At 52.0% G+C, this 20,276-nt stretch overlaps 1 protein-coding gene across 7 annotated transcripts; it reads left to right on the forward strand.

The window, feature by feature from the left end:
- The first annotated feature begins 76 nt into the window (after positions 1-76).
- Positions 77-19,393, forward strand: PLD3 (phospholipase D family member 3). 7 transcript variants are annotated; one of them, XM_019629737.1, is made up of 13 exons: positions 78-182; positions 10,980-11,012; positions 11,850-11,979; positions 12,070-12,144; positions 12,233-12,375; positions 12,845-13,028; positions 14,384-14,504; positions 14,585-14,712; positions 15,799-15,999; positions 17,214-17,353; positions 18,012-18,177; positions 18,718-18,817; positions 18,900-19,393. In XM_019629737.1, exons 3-13 carry the CDS (start codon positions 11,953-11,955, stop codon positions 19,085-19,087), a joined length of 1,473 nt encoding a protein of 490 aa, XP_019485282.1. In that variant the 5' UTR covers positions 78-182; positions 10,980-11,012; positions 11,850-11,952; the 3' UTR covers positions 19,088-19,393. The 7 variants fall into 7 exon arrangements, with proteins under 7 accessions (XP_019485288.1, XP_019485282.1, XP_019485284.1 ...); XM_019629739.1 differs by having other exon boundaries at positions 11,888-11,979; XM_019629743.1 differs by lacking the exon at positions 12,070-12,144 and having other exon boundaries at positions 77-182.
- The last annotated feature ends 883 nt before the right edge of the window (positions 19,394-20,276 follow it).

The raw sequence follows: 20,276 nt of genomic DNA on the forward strand, positions 1-20,276 counted from the left end.
CAGGTGCTTCCCTCCGCCTCACGCTAGCGAGGAGCGCGGCCAATCAGAAAGGCACAGGCCTGGCCCCCGCCGGCCGCAGTCCAGCCCGAGTGCGCCTGCGTGCGGCGGGGGTGGTGGGGCCGGGGTCCAGCACAGAAGGTGTGTGCGGGGCTGGGTCCGGGAGTGGGAGACGTGGAGAACAGGTACTGTGCGTTCTGGAGGCGCGGCGCCTCGCTACCCTCCTCGTGTTGTCACGTCGTATCTATAATGCATCTCTACCTTTATATCGTCCTTGGTTCTTTTATATTGCCATTCCTCCCCAGTTAAATCGTCACCACTCCCCTTCTGTCGCCATCATCTTCCTGTCGCCTTCAACCCCTTTAACCTGCTTTCGCCCCCTTTAAGCCTCCATTACCACCATAGGTCGCAGTTGCCCCTTTTAAGTCACCATCGTCTTTTTATGTCGCCCATCTTTTGTTGGTATTTCTCCGTTATGAAATCCTCATTTCTCATCATACGCCTCCTGCCACCCTCTCCATAAATCGCGCTCATGCTCCTCTTATGTTACCCTCACTCCTAGGTCACCATCCCCCCACCCCCAATGTCACCTTTGCTCCTCTGGTAGTCACTGTCCATGCTTCTAGTTTTTCTCCTAAGGAGCCACCCTGTCTTACAGGTTTTTTTCCCCTCCATATCTCCGTCATTTTCTAGTGTCACCTCTCACATACCACCATACGGGATACTAGAGCCCATTACCGTGGGTGTGCCAGAATACCAGCTCCACCACTGAACCTTGGGTAACCTTGACCACCATATCACACTTGCAGTCTAAGTTAAGCTTCCTCATCTATGAAATGCACACAGGACACATACGTCAGGGATTATTGTGAGGATTCTGCCAGTTTATTCTAATGCTATGCTCTGCTTGACATGGCGATTTGGGCTAATAATGTTATTAACCGTGTTACTCTCACCCTCATCCAATCACTTTCACCACCTCTTCATTGTCCCTTTCCCCGTCCCCCCCGCTGCCGTCATCATTGCCGTGCTGTCAGTCACATTCCCTGTATCATGATCATGATACTCTCTGCCATGGCTGCCACCCCACACCACCCCACGTCACAATCTCCATATTGTCTTCACCTCTGCTACGTTACCATACCTGAGGGGTTGCCCCATCAGCCTTCACGAACATTGCTCATCAACACTGGGGGAGGAGGACTATAGGTAGCTTAGACCCAGACCTCCCTTGACTTCTAGAATTGGGGGTACAGAGAGGTGAGGCAATCAAGCCTCAGCAACCCTGTCTCCCCAGGTGGAGAGGTAAGTATCCTATTCACACAGCTTGCCTGAGCAAGGCAGTGTAGGACAGTGGTTAGCTATGTGTCTCTGGGGGACTGGAACACCTTGGTTCTAATCATGGTTCTAGCACTTAGTACTTAAATAGTTGCATGACCTTGGGGCAGGTGGCTTAATGTCACTGTGCCTCAGTTGCTGCACCTGCAACATGGGAATGAAAACGCAAAATTATTCATTCAACAACTATATGAAAAGCATGTTCTACATGCCAACCCTATTCTAAGCATTGGGGACACATCAGTGAACAAACAGGTCCCTGGCCTTATGGAGTTTACATTCTAGCAGGGGACAGAGACAACTAGCAAACAGGTAAGTAGATTATAGGATGTGTTAGAATGGGGACTGCACAATAAAAGTTACAGTTTTAAACAAGATGGTCAGAAAAGGTTTTCTGAAATGGTGATATCTGAACAAAGACCTGAAGGGGGGAGAGAGCAACGTGGCTATCTGGGGGAAGAGCATCCTAGGCAGAGAAAACAGCAATGCAAAGGCCCTGAGGGAGGAACATGGAATATTTAGGAATATTTAAGGGATAGCAAGGAGGCCAGTGGGGAAGGAGAGGGCTGGAGGATGAGGTCAGAGGAGTGATCCGGGCAGATCAGCTGGGGGTTCATGGGCCTTGGAGAAGATTTTGGCTTCACTCTGAGTGAGGCGGGAGCCACTGGAGGATTTGCGGGAGAGGAGGGACGGAATCTGATATGACGTTATAAGAAGCAGCGGCAGCAGCTCCACAACCACGGAGGATGGATTGGCAAGAGCAGCCTGGCTGGACGGAGAGCAGAGTCCTCTTTCTAAAGCTGCACTCACATATCCTTTCTATTTGGAGAAAGTTTCAAATGTCTCTCTCAAAGATTGGGAGGGGGAGGGGATTTGGGTAGTTTTTGAGAGGCCAAAACCTCCTCTGGGTTCAGCTACTGTTGGTGAGGGAGGAAGGGAGGGCAGCTATAGACCTATTAATGATAAACAACAGGAGAGGCAGTTGTTCACCTCTGGGATCCTGAGGCAGCTTGGGTTCAAATCCTGGCTCCACCATATCCTGGCTATGCCCCTTCATTCCAATCACTTAACCTCACTGTGTCTTTAGTTCCCTGATCTGTTAAGTGGAGCTAAAAAAAAAAAAAAAACTTGAGAAATATATAAAGTGCTTCAAGCAACACCTGGTTCAAAAACCATAAGGAGCCCTACTCCCTCACCCCACATCCTGCCCTTTCACAGGCTCAGGCCTCCCTTAGGGTAGCAAGGAAAAGACATCTGCCTTATTGTGTGTCCATGAATTGGTTGGACAGTGTGGTAGCCAGGAGCAGAATTGAGCTCTGGGTTCAAATTCCCAGCCGACAAACTGACACTGTGCAGCCTGGGCAATGATTTCCCTGAGGCCTGCCCTGCATCTGAAAAACAGGGACAATAATGCTTCTTTGCCCCAGATGTGTTGTATTGCCATTTTTGAACTCAGACGGCCACCATTTTCAACTGTGATGCCACTGTCCCCCCTCCCCTGCTTTCTATTTCTCCAAGGCACATACTGTATGTTTCACTCATTTATTGTCTTCTGCAAAAGAATGTCATCTTTACTAGGGATTTTTTTTTTCTGTTCTGTGCTGTACCTCCAGTTTCTTGACAGGGCTTCCCAGCAAGTAGTCACTGAATGAATACAAGTTGAATGAATAGATGAATGAACTGGCTTCTGAGTACCTGCCATGTACTGTCCCTATACTGGATGGTACTGGGGACACAGCAGCGACTGAGACAGCCCAGCCCAGCCCTCATGGGTTTCATAGTTCAGTGGGAAAAATAGACCCATTACCAAGCAGTGACAGCCCAGAGTGATCAGGGCTGGGATGGAGAAGCTCAAGGGATTGTCAGAGCCCAAAGGGGGTGCCTGAATCATCTGGGGGTGGGGGGGGTCAGGAAGGGCTTCCTGGAGGAGGTGGTACATGAGCTGATAGGAATGAGCAAGATGAAGAGAGAAAGGTGTGCTAGGAAGAGGAGAAGCTGTGGGAGGATTGGTGATAAAAGTGCGGTTTCAGTTCAAGGAACTGAAAGATATTAAATATGGCTGGATGGTGAGAGTAAGTTATTAGGGGAAGATCATTCAGGGCTCTGGGAGCCACAATGAGGAGCTGAGGCTCTGAGAGTGGGGTGGGGGACAGGTCAAACACAGATGGAGGAGGATTGGAAGGGTTGAGTGAAGGCTGGGAGCTAAGGGAGGTGGCTGGAGAGTCCAGATCCAGGCCATGGGGGAGAAAAGGGGTGGGTGGGAGAAACCCTCAGGAGGCCAAGTGGACAAGGCCCAGGGCTCCCAGGGAGTCAGGGAGGGCTTCCTGGAGAAGGTGGCACATAGGCTGAGACTTGAAGGATAGGTTAGAACAGCTGTCCTTGAAATGGGATGCGGGAGAAGAGCAGTTTTGGGAGAGATGTCAAGGACATTGGGGATATAGTGGGTGTAAGAGGCTTGGGGACACCTGAGGGCAGGTGTCTAGGAAGCCATGGGACTTCCAGAGCTGGAGTTCAGGTAAGAGGTGGGAGTTGGAGTCAGCTTTGGAGTCAGAAAGTGGAACTGAAGCTGTGATGGTGAGAAAGGTCCATAGTATCTGTTCCAATCAGAAGTAGTCACCATTCATGCTGTTTTTTTGTTTTGTTTTGTTTTGTTTTGATTTTTTTACCTATTGTTTTTCAGACCAAGCATCTTCTCTCCCTAGAAGTGGCCTCTTCTAGGGAAGGGTCCTTTGAAATAAAGGTTCTACTGCTAAAAACAAAAACAAACACAAAAAGTTTATAAAACCAGTGCTCTGTTCTGTTTTCTGTAGACGTGACCACAGACGATTGTTCAGTTCAAAGGGGTCTACACAATCAAGGAGAAATCGGCTCCTTTAAACATGAGAACATTTCAGTTTCGAACCGTATGGAAAGTCAATGGATTTGTGAACGCCTCCTGTGGTGTGGCCTGAGCAGTGCTTCATGTGTGCTTCAGCAGCTAGTTGGCCCCACACCCTCCTTGGCACTCTCAGATGGCTTGAATTGACCTTGAATTTTACTCTCAGGATAAGATGCCATTATCTGCTCCTACCCCATCTGCTCTGGGCTTAGAACACAAGCTGGTTATCACTGTGGATAAAACAAGTGTCACTAGATCTAGAGCAGCGGTTCTCAACCTAAGACCATCGGAAAACAAAAAGATATTTACATTATGATTCATAACAGTAGCAAATTTACAGTTATAGAGTAGCAACGAAAATAATTTGATGGTTGGGGATCACCACAACATGCGGAACTGTATTAAGGGGTCACGGCATTAGGAAGGTTGAGAACCGCTGATGTAGAGAGAGAAAGCTAAGGAAGTCTTTTCTCAAAGGTTTCCATTCTACTCCATTTCTTCTGTTTTTAGCAAATATTTCTTGAATGGTTACAGTGTGCTGGGCACTGGAGGTAGAGGAATAAACCAGATACACTTAGCTTTTCAAGGGACACAGTTATCCATGATAAAGTATGTACAGGGTACTAGGGGACACAGATCTCACCAGCCAGCTTATACTAGGTTGGACAATTAAGTTCGCAAACAAGCCTAGAAAAAATGCTGCATACCTCATTACTGAATATCACTATGGTCACCTTCGAAGTACTCCCCTTGGAAAGCTATGCACCGATGCCAGCACCTAGTCCACCCTTGAAAGCAATTTTGGAACTTTTTCTGGAATGGCCATCAGTGCTGTTGTCATATTACCCTTGATGTCCTGAATGTCATCAAAATGTCTTCTTTTCAATCTTTATTTTTGGGTAAAGAAAGAAGTCATTGGGGGCCAGATCAGGTGGGTAGGGAGGGTGTTCCAATACAGTTATTTGTTTACTGGCTCAAAACTCCCTCACAGACAGGGCCATGTGAGCTGGTGCATTGTCATGATGCAAGAGTCATGAAATTGTTGTCAAAAAGTTCAGGTCGTCTTAACTTTTTCATGCAGCCTTTTTAGTACTTCCAGATAGTAAACGGTTAACTGTTTGTCCAGTTGGTACAAATTCATAATGAATAATCCCTCTGATATCAAAAAACATTAGCAACATCATTGCAACAAGTTCACGAACTTAATTGAACTTAATTGTCCAGCGTCGTATCTAGAGTTAACTATGGTACCTGCCTGCCATGGATGGTTTCTTTTCCTTCCCAGCAAATGTGAGGTTGGCAAGTAAGTCTCCCATTGTTCTGAGAATGACAGTGAGGCTCAGAGAAGGAAGCCTCTTTTCCCAGTGGCACACAGGGCTGAGACTTGAATGCAGGGTTGTCGGACTCTGAGACTCACCCCTGTAAATGATTCAGAGATCCCCCAGTCACCTCCCCCAGACAAGTATAAGATGATCCCAATTTTTAGATAAGAGCAACGGGACTTAGATAAAAGCCCCATGTCTGTAATTACTTAATAAGAAAGTGACACTGTGGGATTTGAATCCTCGACTCTCCAATGCACTACTGTGGAGGAAGGATCAAATCTCTCACCCCAGGGTGGGGTGTTCAGGGACCTGTCTCAACACGAGGCTCAACAACCCAGTGGGTTTTGCTTCCTCCTTTTCTGCGGTTTGTGGTGTCATGCCTCAAGGCAGGGAGGGCACAGGCCAAGGGGGCAGGAAGATTCTGTGGGCTGGCCGGGGCACTTTCTAGCAGAGGTGCAAGGAAGCAGAGCTTAAGGACCAGCCTGAGCGTTTTACTGGAACACAGGGGGATTCTAGGGACCTGGGCACACAGGAGACAGCTATGAATGGCCAGCCTGACTTTGTCAGCCCCCCTGCCCCAGCCCACCTTCAGTTTCACTCTGCACTGCTCCTCTCAGAAATCTGAGGATGGGGAGTGGTGCTGGATACTTCTCCAGTTTAGACCATAGTCCTTTACTGGGGGCTGGGATGTGGAGGGAGGGGCACCCCAGCTAGGAGCCTGAGCCACGTAATTTAATTTTCATACAAGTCCTGTGTGGATTTTAAGTAGTAACTAAAGGCCAACAATGAAAAGCAACCATTTAGCCTGGGGTTGGGACAGGATACAGGGGGTAATGATGCTTTTTTTTTTAAGGTTTTATTGGGGGAGGGGAGCACCGCTGGGGAATCGGGGAAGAGGAACAGACAAGTTGCTGTCGTTTTTGTTCTTCAGTCTAGTTGTGGAGGACGTTGCTTCACTGGCCCATGTTGGTATTAACATTGCGCTCTTCCCGGGTGAGGCAGATTGGTCACCGGCCTCTGGATGGCAGCTCATGACGGCTCTTGGCAGCTCACACCAGCTGCCAGCTGTTCGCGCTGGCTGCCAGCCACACATGGTAGCTTATGGCAGCCCACTGCAGCAGGGGCTGCAGCCTACGCAGTCACCAGCGACTCACGGCAGCCCAGCTCCAGGTCGAACTGTTGTTCACCATCTTAGCTGTAGAGGGCAGTGTCACTGGCCCTCATGTGGGATCCGAACCGGGGCCCTGCTGTTCAGAGCTGGCATCCCAAGCCAGCTCTTAACCAACGCGCCGCTCGGCCGGCCCTGATGCTTTTTCTTTTCTTCTTTTTTTTTTTTTTTTGGCTGTTAGGAGCCTTGACACATATTTAATTGAGAACCTCTTGCCATGCCCATTCTGTGCACTTGATATAGTTGGTTTTTTTTTAAATTGGGGAACTGTTTTTCCAGGACCCATCAGCTTCAAGCCAAGTAGTTGTTTTAATCTAGTTGTGGAGGGGGCCGGCTGAGTGGCTCAGTTGGTTAAGAGCTCGCTCAAGAGTTTGAGCTCTGAGCAACAGCAGTTCGATGCCCAGCCCAAGCTGAGCTGCCGCTGCGCTGCCAACAGGTAGCAGGATGGCTCAGCTAAAAAGAAAAAAGAAATTTGTTGCGGAGGGGGGCATCTCAGTATCCCATGTGGGGATCAAACCGGCAACCTTGGTGTTATGAGCACTGCGCTGTAACCAACTGAGCTAACCGGCCACCTCCACTTGATATGTATTAATTCCTTTAGTTCAAAGGAGCCACCTAGATAGATTTCTAGACATCTCAAATTTTATATGTTCAAAACGAATTTATTTATATATGTATTTATTATCCATTCATTCCTTACTCCTGGTCTTTTCCCCAAACTTGGCTCTTCCTCAGTCTTCTCCAGCTCAGCTATTGGCACCTCCATTCTTGAATTGCTCAGGCCAAAACCCCTGGAGTCATCCTTGACTCCTTTCTTTACCTGCATTTCACCTCCATTCCGATTAGAAATCCTATTGGCTCCACCTTCAAAATGTACCCAGACTCTGTCCACTCTTTACCCTTGACTGCCCCCAGCCTGGTCCTGTCCACCCTGTCTCCTCCTTGATCTCCCTGCTCCAGCCCCTGTACCACCCCCACTGACCTCCAGTCTTCCCCACACAGCCAGGGGGAGCCTGCAAATACCTATATTCCTTTGCCATGACTGCTGTAACAAGTTATCACAAATTGGGTGGTTTAAAGCAACAGAAATGTATTCTCGCACAGTTTTGGAGGCCAGAAGTCGAAATAAAATCAAGGTGTTGGCAAGGCCACACTCCCTCCAGAGGCCCTAGGGGAGATTCTGTTCCCTACCTCTCCCAGATTCTGGTGACTCCACGCTTAGGTGGGTTTACAGCCACATCACCCCAATCTCTGCCTTCCTGGTCAGTGGTCTCCTGTCTTTTTTAGAAACATTTGTCCTTGGATTTAGGACCCACCCAGATAATTCAGGATGACCTCATCTCAAAATTCTTAATGTAAATTACATCTGCAAAGATGCTTTTTCTAAATAAGTTCACATTCACAAGTTCCAGGGGTAATGCCCACATCAGACCTATCTTTTTTTTTTAAGATTTTATTGGGGAATTGGGGAAGGGCAACAGCCAAGTTGTTGTCCCTCAGTCTTAGTTATGGAGGGCGCAGCTAGCTCAGCTCCAAGTCCAGTCGCCATCTGGCCGCTCGATGGAAGCTTGCGGCAGCTCAACTCAAGGTGCTGTATTCAATCTTAGTTCAATCTTAGATGGTGGGCATAGCTCACCATCCCGTGCGGGAGTCGAAACGGCAACCTTGTTAGCTCAGGTGCAGCTCACTGGCCCATGTGGGAATTGAACCGGCGACCCTGTTGCTCAGAGCTCGCACTCTTAACCAAATGAGCCACTCGGCTGGCCCAGACCTATCTTTTTTTTTTTTTCTTTAAAGATTTTTATTGGGGAATTGAGGGAAGGGGAACAGACAAGTTGCTGTCCTTTTGTTCTTCAGTCTAGTTGTGGAGGACGTTGCTTCACTGACCCAAGTTGGCGCCATCATTGCACTCTTCCCAGGCGAGGCAGATCAGTCACCAACTTCTGGACGGCCGCTCGCTACACATGGTAGCCCATGGCAACCCACTGCAGCAAGGGCTGCAGACTACGCCGTGGCCGGCAACTCATGGCAGCCCAGCTCCAGGTCAAGCTGTTCAGCATCTTAGCTGTAGAGGGTAGTGTCACTGGCCCTCATATGTGGGATCCGAACCGGGGCCCTCTGGCATCTCAAGCCAGCTCTTAACCAACGCACCACTCGGCCGGCCCAGACCTATCTTTTTTAAGGCCACCTTTTAACGCAGTACAACACCCGAGGCAGATCACGTCCCTTCTCTACTCAGAACCTACCCAAGGCCCTGTCAGCATGGTAGCCCTGCATGATCTGGTCCTGTCACCTCCCTAACTCATCTCTCCCTCCCTTGCCTGCCTGCTCTGCTGCAGACACACTGGCCTTGTTCTCCCCTCTGCACACCAGGCATACTCCTGCCTCAGGGCCTTTGCCCTGGCCTTCCCTCTGTTTGGAACACTCTTCCTAATAAGTCTAAGTAGCTCCCTTCCTTCCCTCCTTGAAGTTTTTTTCTCAGGTAGCCCCTTCTCAGTGAGGTTTTCCCTGACCTCCTTAATTAAAATTGCAAACAATCCCAACCCCACCCCTACCCTATTCCTCATCCCTGATCCTTTGTATAGCACCTATTTCCTTCTAACTTGTATTTACTTATTTTGTTGTCTGTCTTCCCTCGTGTCTGTTATGTTCATAGTGGTATCCCCAGTGCCTAAAACAATACCTGGTGCACAGGTGCTCAATAAATTTATGTCAAATTCATGAACAGCCTATGAAAAGCAAATGTTATTGTTACCATGACCATTTTGCAGATGGAGGAACTAAGGCACAGATGCATTGTCACTTCTCAAGATCAAATGGTCACATAAGTGTTGAGGCTCATAATCAAATCAGGCATCTGGCTCTGGAACCCACAGTATTAACTGCCTGGCCCATCCAATCCAGTCTAAGCTACCTCTCCAGCACTGGTGTTCTTTTTAAACACTTTAGGTATATTGCTCTTATAAAAATACGACAGAAGTTAAAATTAAACCATTACAGGCCTGTAATCACTATATCATTTGAAAGCCAAAAGGTCACTAACAATTTGAATGAACGCCCTCCCTTTTTTTCCTATATTTGGTTTATTAGCAGCCACCACAGTTCCCCAGCCTCAGGGTGCTCAATCCTATTTCTCACCTCTCCAAGCCTTACCTCCCCATCAGTTTTGCTCTTGTTCATCTCAGCTCCCCTAATTTCTCATCACCTGATGTTCTAACCCTTTATTCTTAATACAACATTTCTCACCAAGGACTTCACAAATAAAAGCCAAATGTTTCCTGCCCCAGGCCTCCTCTCCCCCACCCTTACCCCTCCCAGCCCTCTGTTATCTCCATATCTTCTGCTTTCAGTGACCTCTGGAGTTCCAAATAACCTTGGTCTGTTGCCATTTCTTGCTAGTTCCATTTGTCCCATCTCCATTTGTCTCCCTGCAGTAAGAGAAAGGATCTAGCTAAGCTCTGCCCTCACCAATCTGAGATGGGACATTGTGGGGAAGGGATTTCCAAATTATCCTTCAGCTATAGGCTGGATCTTGCAGTAAGGCAGGACCTAGCTTCCTTTTGGAATTTTTCCTCTTTATAAATCACAGTAATGAATCCACATGAATTTTTTTTTAAGTGACAAAACCTAGGATGCAGCAACACCTGTGTCCCTTTATAATTCTCTCTTAACTTGCACAGAGATGTTTTCTCTTACTTTTCCGTTAGTCGCTTATATTTCACAATTAAAAAAATAAAATAGGAGTGCGATAAAAAGCAATTCTGACCCACCCCCAAATCCCACTCAAAGCAAACCACTTCTGACGCTGTTGCTTGTCTCAAATGGTAACCCGTTTCTGCATTTATCTGTTAACTTCCTGCCGAGCTAGGGGGAAGGGGGTCCTACCTCTCTTGCATTGAGAGAAGTGGGCGGGGAAGGATTCTCCAAGCTATATCTCCAGCTGTGGCCTTAAATCCTGCTTGGGAGATAGGACACAGGAGGTGGGAAACCCTGCCGATCCCTCCACACACAGCCTGGACTTAAGAAACAAATTTTTTAAAATCCCTATAAAAATATCAGTGGCTTTTTAAAAAGAAATCAAATACCGGAATGCAAACAGACTCCAACAGAAAACACACCGTCTCCTTCCCCCACCTGGCTCTTCCACTCCAAGAGTGTGGGCTGTGTGTTCTGCTGCTTTTATCGCTACATCTCGAAATCATGTTATTCAACCTTTATCTCTCCATTTTATTTGGTTTTAAAATCATTAATTTATGTATTTATTTTTGACTAGGCAATGCATGCCCGTGGTACAAAAATTCAAAAGGTTTGTAGACGATAAAAGATGTAAGGTTCCTTTTTTTCTTTACCTGTGGCTTACCTACCGGGCAAGGGGGCTGTGGGGTGGGGTCTTGCAAAGCCCATCCCCCAGCCATCTACTCGACTCACCCAGGCCAGGTTGGCCGACGGTACCTGGGGGGGCCCGGCCCCCCTTCTCCCTGCGGAGAGCCAGGCTGGAGAGCGCAATGCGCAGACTCCCCGCTGCAGTGGGCAGAGCCTCCTCAGGCCCGCCCCACTCCTCCCACTCGGTGCTGCTCAGCCTGTTGGGGCAGAAGCTGGGGCCCCGCGGAGGCAGCAGTTGCGGCTTGGGACGAAGGCCGAGGCCCCTCCAGGGTAGGGTCATGACGGGTAGCCGGGAGGGATGGGCTGGGAGCTGGAGGGGAGGCCCAGATGGTCCTGGGCTCCCGGCCTGAGCTGTCTGGTGGGAACCTGAGGGAGAAGGGCAGAGGAGCCACCTGGAAAATGCCCCTCTGGGTAATCCCAGGCCCGGGAAAAGCAGGCACAAAGGTTTGAGGCTCCGCTGACCCCATCCGGAGCTGTCTCTTTGGGAATGTCTAAATCAGAGCTCAGAGAAGGGAAAGTGCCAAAAGGGGGGCAGGGTGGGTGCTAAAGGACAGCAGGGTAGCTACTACCACAGAGAGACGGGAGGAAAGCATAGTCGTTGAAGCTTGAGGGATTTCGAAATCCCAGCTGACCAGCGGTCAGCTTCCTCCTTTTGGGGTGGCGGGCGTGATGCCAGTGGCCCCCGTGATCATAGACAAGGAAACCCAGTGGGTCCCGTCAGCCCCAAGACTGATCTGCTTTCTGTGATGTCCCTCAAAAGCCCAGAACACCCCACACAGTGCCAGCTTTTGTTCCCAGTTTGGAGACCCTGACACACCCACTTTCCCGCCTGGGATCTTCATGCCCCCTGGTTGCCTGGCAAGATGAAGCCTAAACTGATGTATCAGGAGGTAGGTGGATGGGGCCCCAGTGGGGAGGGGCTGGATGCAATGGAGGTGAGGGCTCCCCTGTCACCCCCTACCATCCCCATCATCCCCCAGCTGAAGGTGCCTGTTGAGGAGCCTGCCAGCGAGCTGCCCATGAATGAGATCGAGGCATGGAAGGCTGCAGAGAAGGTAGGAGCCCACCACCACCCTGGGCCTGTCTCAGGAATGGGCTGGGCTGCCCTTCCTGGGCTGACTGACCACCTCCTCCTCCCCACAGAAAGCCCGCTGGGTCCTGCTGGTCCTCATCCTGGCCGTTGTGGGTTTTGGTGCCCTGATGACTCAGCTGTTCTTATGGGAATATGGTGACTTGCATCTCTTTGGGCCCAACCAACGCCCAGCCCCCTGCTATGACCCCTGCGAGTAAGTAAGGGGGCCCCTGGTGGTGTGGGGGAGGGGCCCTAACAGGCCAGGGACACTTAAGACACACCAGGCAGGGCCTGAATTCAACATCCCCCAGTGCCCATGACAGTGAAGTGATCACAGACGCCCAAGTGCACTGTCACAGGTTCTCTCTGTGCCCACCCCCGTCCCCCGACACTGTTCCCATGGCAGCCACAGCATCATCTTCTATCCAGGTTTATAAGGAGAGGCTCACACAGACACATGGCATTTTGCATCCATATCTGTGGACAGACACACACACAGACATACACATACACACCTTCCTTCCACACCTCTAGACAGACAGATGCATGGACACAGAATCACGAATACAGGCACACACAATACACACAGTCTTCCAGCCTCCGTGGGCAGAGAGGGGTGAGCACTCACATCCCAGCCAGTGGTCTCTGGACCCCTGCGACTGATACCGCCCCCCACCCTGCAGAGCCACCCTGGTAGAGAGCATTCCTGAGGGCCTGGACTTCCCCAATGCCTCCACGGGCAACCCCTCTACCAGCCAGGCCTGGCTGGGCCTGCTCGCCGGGGCCCACAGCAGCCTGGACATCGCTTCCTTCTACTGGACCCTCACCAACAATGACACCCACACTCAAGAGCCCTCTGCCCAGCAGGTACCTGGCAACCTGGGTCCTGGCGGAGAGCAGTGGGGCACTGGGAGGCATTGGGGGTGGAGGTGGGGTGAAGGGCTTCCCATGCAGCCCGGGAGACAGGTGGGCATGTCTCACACAGTGGGCTGGACACAGGTGTTTGGAAGCAACTGTCTTCACATGGCCCTCTGGACCGGGGGCGTTTGTCATGGTCATCTGGAGGCCTCTGAATGTCAGGGTGTGGGTTTGGTTACCAGAGATTAGGTTGGCAGATGTTGCTCACCCACGAGCTGCCCTGACCCTGTCACACCAAGAAATGGAAGAGCAGAGTAACAGCCCAGCCTCTAGCCAGGCTGCCGCTTCCCAGCTGTGTGACCTTGGGCAGGTCACCTCACCTATCGGGCTGCAGTTTCCTTATCTGTGGAATGGATCCAGTATATAGCACCTGCCCCTTCTGAGGATGAAACAGGCTAATCCATGCAAATTATAGCATGGTGCCTGACACAGCCCTTTATAAGCGTTTGCTATTATTATATCCTTGTTATGGTCTGTAAACTTAAAAACCATAAAGCTTCAAGGTTTGGAAAGGAACAGGCTAGGTGGATCACCCCTTCACTGAAAAACACAGAAGTTTTCCCTTTTTTCTGCTCTCCACTGCCTCTGTTTGTGAGAAGTGGACTTAAAATTTATTAACACTGTGGAGCTTCTTAAGCACTGCCTTAAAACAAATGACAAAAGTTAAAATGATATGAACTCATACTCCCTCCTGGCTCCCACTGGAGTGGTTCAAAGCACAAAACACAGGCATAGGAGACAGAGGATCAGGGTTCAAACCCTGCTTCACCACTAAGTTCTCCAACGCTCGGTTTCCCCACCTGCACCTCAGGGATTATACTCAGACCTGCCCCACCAATGAGTGGTGAGAATTCAGTGAATTCAGATGTGAAGGAGCTTACGATGGGGCCTGGCTCACAGCAGGAACCAGGGAATCATGGGCTATAATTGGCATCATCAAGCCTCACTCAGACCTTCCGGGACCCCCATCCTGAGCCACACCCCCAACATCCTGTAAGGTGTCTGAAGGCCCCTATGGTGCCAGGCATTGTATCCAAGGCAGGATCTTGGGAAGATCCCTGGAAGGGCAGGAATGGCAAGGAGGCCCTGACCAGGCTCAGTGTCCAGTTATTAAAACGTATTTTTAAAAATGGTTTTAATATCTTAACCTATGAAACTGTCCCTAGGCATACTGGCTAATGTAAAGCCTGCTCACTCCTGATCGCATCTTGAAGCCCAATCTCAAAACAACCCCCCGTGGGGTTCCTGTGTGGGGTTGGAGAGCTGGCTGGTCCAGCCCCTCAAAGGCTCTCCCTTCCCCACAGGGTGAGGAGGTCCTCCGGCAGCTACAGACCCTGGCACCTAGAGGTGTGAAGGTCCGCATTGCTGTGAGCAAGCCCAGCGGGCCCCAGCCCCAGGCAGACCTGCAGACCCTATTGCATAGCGGTGAGCCGGGGGCAGCTGGGGATGGGCTGGGCCTGGGGCTGCCCAAGCCAGCCCCTGACTACCACCCCTGTCTGTCACAGGTGCCGAGGTCCGCATGGTGGACATGCAGAAGCTGACCCACGGTGTCCTGCACACAAAGTTTTGGGTGGTGGACCAGACCCACTTCTACATCGGCAGTGCCAACATGGACTGGCGCTCCCTGACCCAGGTCTGCCTGCCCCCTGCCTACCCACCCTTCCAAGCCACTCCCTGCTCCACAGGATGCTAGGCCTCCGACTGCACCCCTCTTCAATCCCAGAGTCCTCTCTATCCAGTCTCTGCAATGGCTTCCTTCCCATTTCCTGCCAGGCCTCCCTCTATGTATGTCGCCAGATCCAGCCCTCTACTGCCCTCTCCTACTCATGGAAGCCTGGGGCTTCCTGTGGTCCCCAATGACAGCTGCCAGCCCCTCTACAGGGCACTTGAGGCCCTGTCCACCCATTTGGCCTTCATTATTCATTCCCTAAGTGCCTGTTGTAAGCCCAGCCCTGTTCTGGGTGATGCTGGGAACACGCCGGTAACAGACGGACCTCTCGGAACTCCCAGCTCATTGCAGGGATAGGCCAGTCACCAGACAGTGTCAGCCCAGAGGGGTCAAGGCTGGGATGGGGGACCCAACCTGGGGTTTCAGGGAAGGGGTCCCAAAGGAGGTGATAACTAATCTGATACCTGAAGGATCTGCAGGAACCAGCACATGACAGGAAAGAGGGTACAGCTCAGGCAGTGATGATTTGCTCAGTCCCTAATCTCACCAACTCTGCAGAGAGATGCTAAAGACACGGCCGTGGCTGAGACACCCCCAGGTGCCTGTCCTCCCAGTGCAATGGAGAGACCAGTTTGTCACCAGAGAGAGTGATGAGGGAAGCCCAATAGACTGGGAGCCCAGAGGAATGCCTGGCGCAGCCTGGGCAGTCAAGGGAGGAGGAAACTGTCAACCGAGACCTGACAATGAGTAGGAGCTCACTTGGAGGGTAGAAGCATATGCAAAGGTTCAGGAGACCCGGAGCTTTGGAATGACTGGATGATTTCCACCAAAACTTGACTTAAGATATTCGTCTTGAGTCAAGTTCATGCCCATCCCAGGACTTGAGCTGTCGGGGCCTGAGGGTGGAGCTGAGGGGCAGAAAGAGGGGAAACAGGGATAGAGAGAAGGGAAGGAAAGGGGACTGTGGGGGCAGGAAGAGGTGACTGCAGGTATCCTTGTCAACCGTGGGCACCAGGCTACTACCCCGGGCTCAGCACTGCCCTCCCACAGGTCAAGGAGCTGGGCGTGGTCATGTACAACTGCAGCTGCTTAGCTCGAGACCTGACCAAGATCTTTGAGGCCTACTGGTACCTGGGCCAGGCGGGCAGCTCCATCCCGTCACCCTGGCCCCGGCCCTATGACACCCACTACAATCCAAAGACACCAATGGAGATCTGCCTCAACGGAACCCCTGCTCTGGCCTACCTGGCAGTGAGTCTAAAGGAAGAGGGGCCTGTCATGCCTTGGCCACACACCCTCATGACCTCCCATCTATCTAGTCCTGCCCAGTGGTTGGTGGGGAGGGGGTTCCTGACCACTAGCCCTTACTCCTGCTCACTCTGCTTGGGCAGGGGCCTGGACTATGTCCCAACCTCCACAGGCCTCGGTTTCATCCAGAAAATGGGTATCAATATTTACAACCTCTTAGGGCTTGCATGGACCCAGCCATACCCCCCTGTTAGCCCTAAATCTGGTTAAAAATTCCGTTCCTTAGTCACACTAGCCACATTTCAAGTCCTCAGCAGCCACATGTAGCAAGTGACTGCCATATTGGACAGTGCAGATATAGAAACATTTCCATCACTGCAGAAAATTCTATTGGATAACGCTGGCTGTCGCCTGTGGCATACGGAGCACTCTAGACAAGGAACTGCCGTGTTTAGCTGTTGATATTTTCACTAGTTGGGATGGCCAACCTCATCTCATTCAGTTGCCCTAGAGCAAGTCACCTGGCCAAGCCCAGAGTCATTGTGGAGGTCCACACAAATGCACAGATGCATGACTCACTGGGGTCCTGTGCTGCTCCAGTGGTCTCCCACAGGGGACTGAAGTTTCCCTCATTACCATCTCCCCTCTCAGAGCTTGAGTTTGTTTGCTCACCTGTCGTGAGCATGGAGGTAGCTGGGTAAAGGGTCTGGTGTGGCATGAGCATATGAAGCGTGCCATCAGGGTGGGCTGTGAGCAAGTCAGGGATGGGAGCGATTAGAGCAGAGGTCCTGAAACCTGGGCATGCATCAGAATCACTGGGAGGGCTGTTAAAACCCAGATTCCTGGGCCCTACCTCAGTACCCTGATTCAGTATGCCTTGTGCAACGAGGCCCCAAGAATATGCAATTTTAACAAGTTCCCAGTTGATGCTGTTAGTGCTATACCAGGGACCTTACCTCAAGAATAAATTCTGGACCCAGACAGCCTAGGTTCAAATCACGACTCCATTTATCGGCTCTGTGACCTTAGGCAAGTCACCCACTCTGAGCCTCCGTTGCCTTACCTGTGATCGGAGAGTGGCAATCATTCCTCCCCTTTGAGGCTGAGGATTCAGTGAGACCCACAGGACCTGGCTAGTGACAAGCTGTCTGTACATGGGGTCCACTGTGATGGTACCTCTGGCAGGGCACATGTCTTGACTGTCCCCTTGCCCCCAGAGTGCGCCCCCACCACTGTGTCCAAGTAGCCGCACCCCAGACTTGAAGGCCCTGCTCAACGTGGTGGACAATGCCCGGAGTTTTATCTACATCGCAGTCATGAACTACCTGCCCACCATGGAGTTCTCCCACCCACGCAGGTATTGCTGGGGCTCAGAGCAGGGAGCCACCAAGAGTGGAAAAGGATTGGGAGAGGGAGTGATGGGGCCCAGAAAGCAGGCAGGGGGTGCCAAGCCAAGGGGACAGATGGAGGGGAAGCCAGGGGGAGGGAGAGGCAGAGGAGACAGGTGACAGGGAGACGGGGTCTGGGTGCTCAAGACGGGAAAAGGGGAGAGAAAAGGACGAGAATATTGGGGTTGGGGGTAGAGATGGGGAACTGGAGGCTGGAGGCAGGGGCTGCGGGATTTCCAGAGGAAGGAATTAGGGAGCAAGGGCTGGAGACAGGATGAAGGCTTGGGGTTTGGGAGCTAAGAGTTTTCAAATTTGGCGCAGTAGGCTTGTGGTTTGTGATCAGGGATAAGGAGGGAAGATGGATGGGCTTGCGGGGCTCAGAGAAGGTAGTCTTGGAGGCAGCAGACAAGATGATGGGAAAACTGGGTTTGGGGAGCAGGAATGGGAGCCAGAATCAGGGAACAGGGGATATGGGATTTAAGGACCAGGACTTGGAGCCAGAGATGGGGTGGTCTTAGGGTTTAAAGGCTCTCAGAAGCTGAAGTAGGGCCCAGGCCTGGCTCCCTAACGTTGAGGGTGAGGCCTGTGGATAGAACTGTGCTCCGTATCCTGCACCCCCTCCCCAAGGTTCTGGCCTGCCATCGACGATGGGCTGCGGCGGGCAGCCTATGAGCGGGGCATCAAGGTGCGTCTGCTGATCAGCTGCTGGGGACACTCTGAGCCATCCATGCGGGCCTTCCTGCTCTCCCTGGCTGCCCTGCGTGACAACCACACCCACTCTGACATCCAGGTGGTAAGTACCTGCCCCAGACCCAGCCCTCAGCCCCTGTGCCGGGTAATACTGGAGACACAGTGCTCGTGGAGCTCACCTGTCATCTGACAGGGATAACCCAAAGAGAGCCTTGCTGTGATGGGGAGACCATGGGTCAGGGCCTAGATTGGAGGGCCATGAGTAGAGGGCTCAGGGCTTGGATGAGGGGACATGGGCAGAGGGGTCAGGGCCAGGGAAGGAGGGTCCAAAGGAAGCACCTACCCCAGCCTGAGGGGTCACAGAAGACTTTCTGGGGGAAGGGGACATCTCAGGTGAGACCTAAGGGACGAATAGGTGCCATTCTAGAGGGAACAGGTGGCAAATGAGGTGACTAGGTTATTGTCTCCGGCTAGTGTTGACTGATCCCCACCCTGCCGGGCCCTGTTCTGGTCCCGAAGGTTCCCTGGGAAGCAGTGGCGTCCCCAGTCCTGCAGACCTGGCTCCACTCCCCACTACAGACCCTGGGGCTTCTCTAACCACCCCCTGCATCTCCCGCTACTTCCCGTTCTTCTCTTCCCTCAGAAACTCTTTGTGGTCCCTGCGGACGAGGCCCAGGCCCGAATCCCATATGCCCGCGTTAACCACAACAAGTACATGGTGACCGAACGTGCCACCTACATCGGTGAGTGTCCAATCACCACCTGGGGAACAGAAGGGAGGCCCAGAGACCACCATGGGCCCTGACTCTGCTCCCCGCCCCATAGGAACGTCCAACTGGTCTGGCAGCTACTTCACGGAGACAGCGGGCACCTCGCTGCTGGTGACACAGAACGGGCATGGTGGCCTGCGGAGTCAGCTGGAGGCTGTTTTCCTGAGGGACTGGGACTCCCCTTATAGCCATGACCTCAACACAGCAGCTGACAGTGTGGGCAATGCCTGTCGCCTGCTCTGAGGCCTTGCCCAGAGGACAGGCCTCGGCCTGCAAGGCCCCCACGGACCCAGGTGTCCTGGGTTCCGGTCCCTGTCCCCGTGCCCCTGCTTCTGTCTGTCCCGTTGTGGCTCCACAGGCCCCCTTGCTCTCCCACCTCTACCTCCGCCCCCACTGGCCTGACGCTGAGGCCCCAGGATCCAGCCAAGCTGGGGGAGGGATCAGCCCCCCAAAGAAGTGGGGGTGCATGCTGGGCCCCGTGGCCCACCCCCCTTCCCAGGGCAAAGAGGGCCCAAGGTTATAATAAGAAGTAAATAACTTGTCTGTACAGCCTGTGCCTGATTGAGTGGTATGAGGTGGGGTGTCGGGGTAGGGGACAGCCGGCATGGGTCTCTGGTGGGCACATGAGAGTGTGCACTGAGGCCTTAGTATGTGCTTGCCTTGTACTGAGCATATAGTATATAACTGGCATGTGCTGAACCCTCAGTGAGTGACCTGCCTCTGTTGAGCATGCAGCATGTGGCCCAGTGATTTAGCATGTGCTGAGCCCTCAGCATGTGATGGGCACAGCCTGGCATGTACTGAGTCCTCAGCGTGCAGTGCACATGAACTGGCACGTGCTGAGCATGCAGTGTGCAACTGCGTGGCTGGCATGGGCTGAGCCTCATATAGCCAGCATGGGGTACCATGTGCCGCACACTCAGCATGTTCCCAGCCGGATGAGCACACAGTGAACCATTGCCATATCTCAAGCGTGGACTCACGTGTCTAAACACTGGTGCATGCACCAAGTGGGAATTTACACCTGCCAAGTGAATTTACATGTAGCATGTCCCAAGCATGGATGAGTGCATGGCAAGCCTGTAACGTGGCAAGGACAGATCAGCAGACATTGAGAACTTGGCATTTGGCAAGCTTGGATTGGCACCTGCTGAACACAGAATGTTCTGAGGGTGGGTTCTCATGTGCCAAGCATAGTCTCCCTCCCAGTGCCATGGCAGCCCAGCCCCCAGCCTGAGCCAATGGCTGACGGGTGCAGCATCAGAGAACAGGGTTTAGACACCCAGCCCAAACCCCACCCCAGTGCCAGGCCAGCCCTCACTTCAGGTAGGGAGGACAGGTATGAGGCAGGGCTGTGAACAGCTCTTTATTGAAATAGGCAGAGGCAACAGGGCCGAGGATGTGCTCAGGGCCAGCAGGGTGCAGCCCCCTT

This window comes from Hipposideros armiger, unplaced genomic scaffold (genome assembly GCF_001890085.2).
Source record: "Hipposideros armiger isolate ML-2016 unplaced genomic scaffold, ASM189008v1 scaffold_867, whole genome shotgun sequence".
NCBI lineage: Eukaryota > Metazoa > Chordata > Mammalia > Chiroptera > Hipposideridae > Hipposideros > Hipposideros armiger.

Coding starts and splice junctions, on each gene's coding strand:
- PLD3 (XM_019629737.1), top strand. CDS start 11,953: ATGAAGCCTAAACTGATGTATCAGGAG. Junction 11,980..12,069: donor CTAAACTGATGTATCAGGAG/GTAGGTGGATGG, acceptor ATCATCCCCCAG/CTGAAGGTGCCTGTTGAGGA. Junction 17,354..18,011: donor GAGTTCTCCCACCCACGCAG/GTATTGCTGGGG, acceptor CCCCTCCCCAAG/GTTCTGGCCTGCCATCGACG.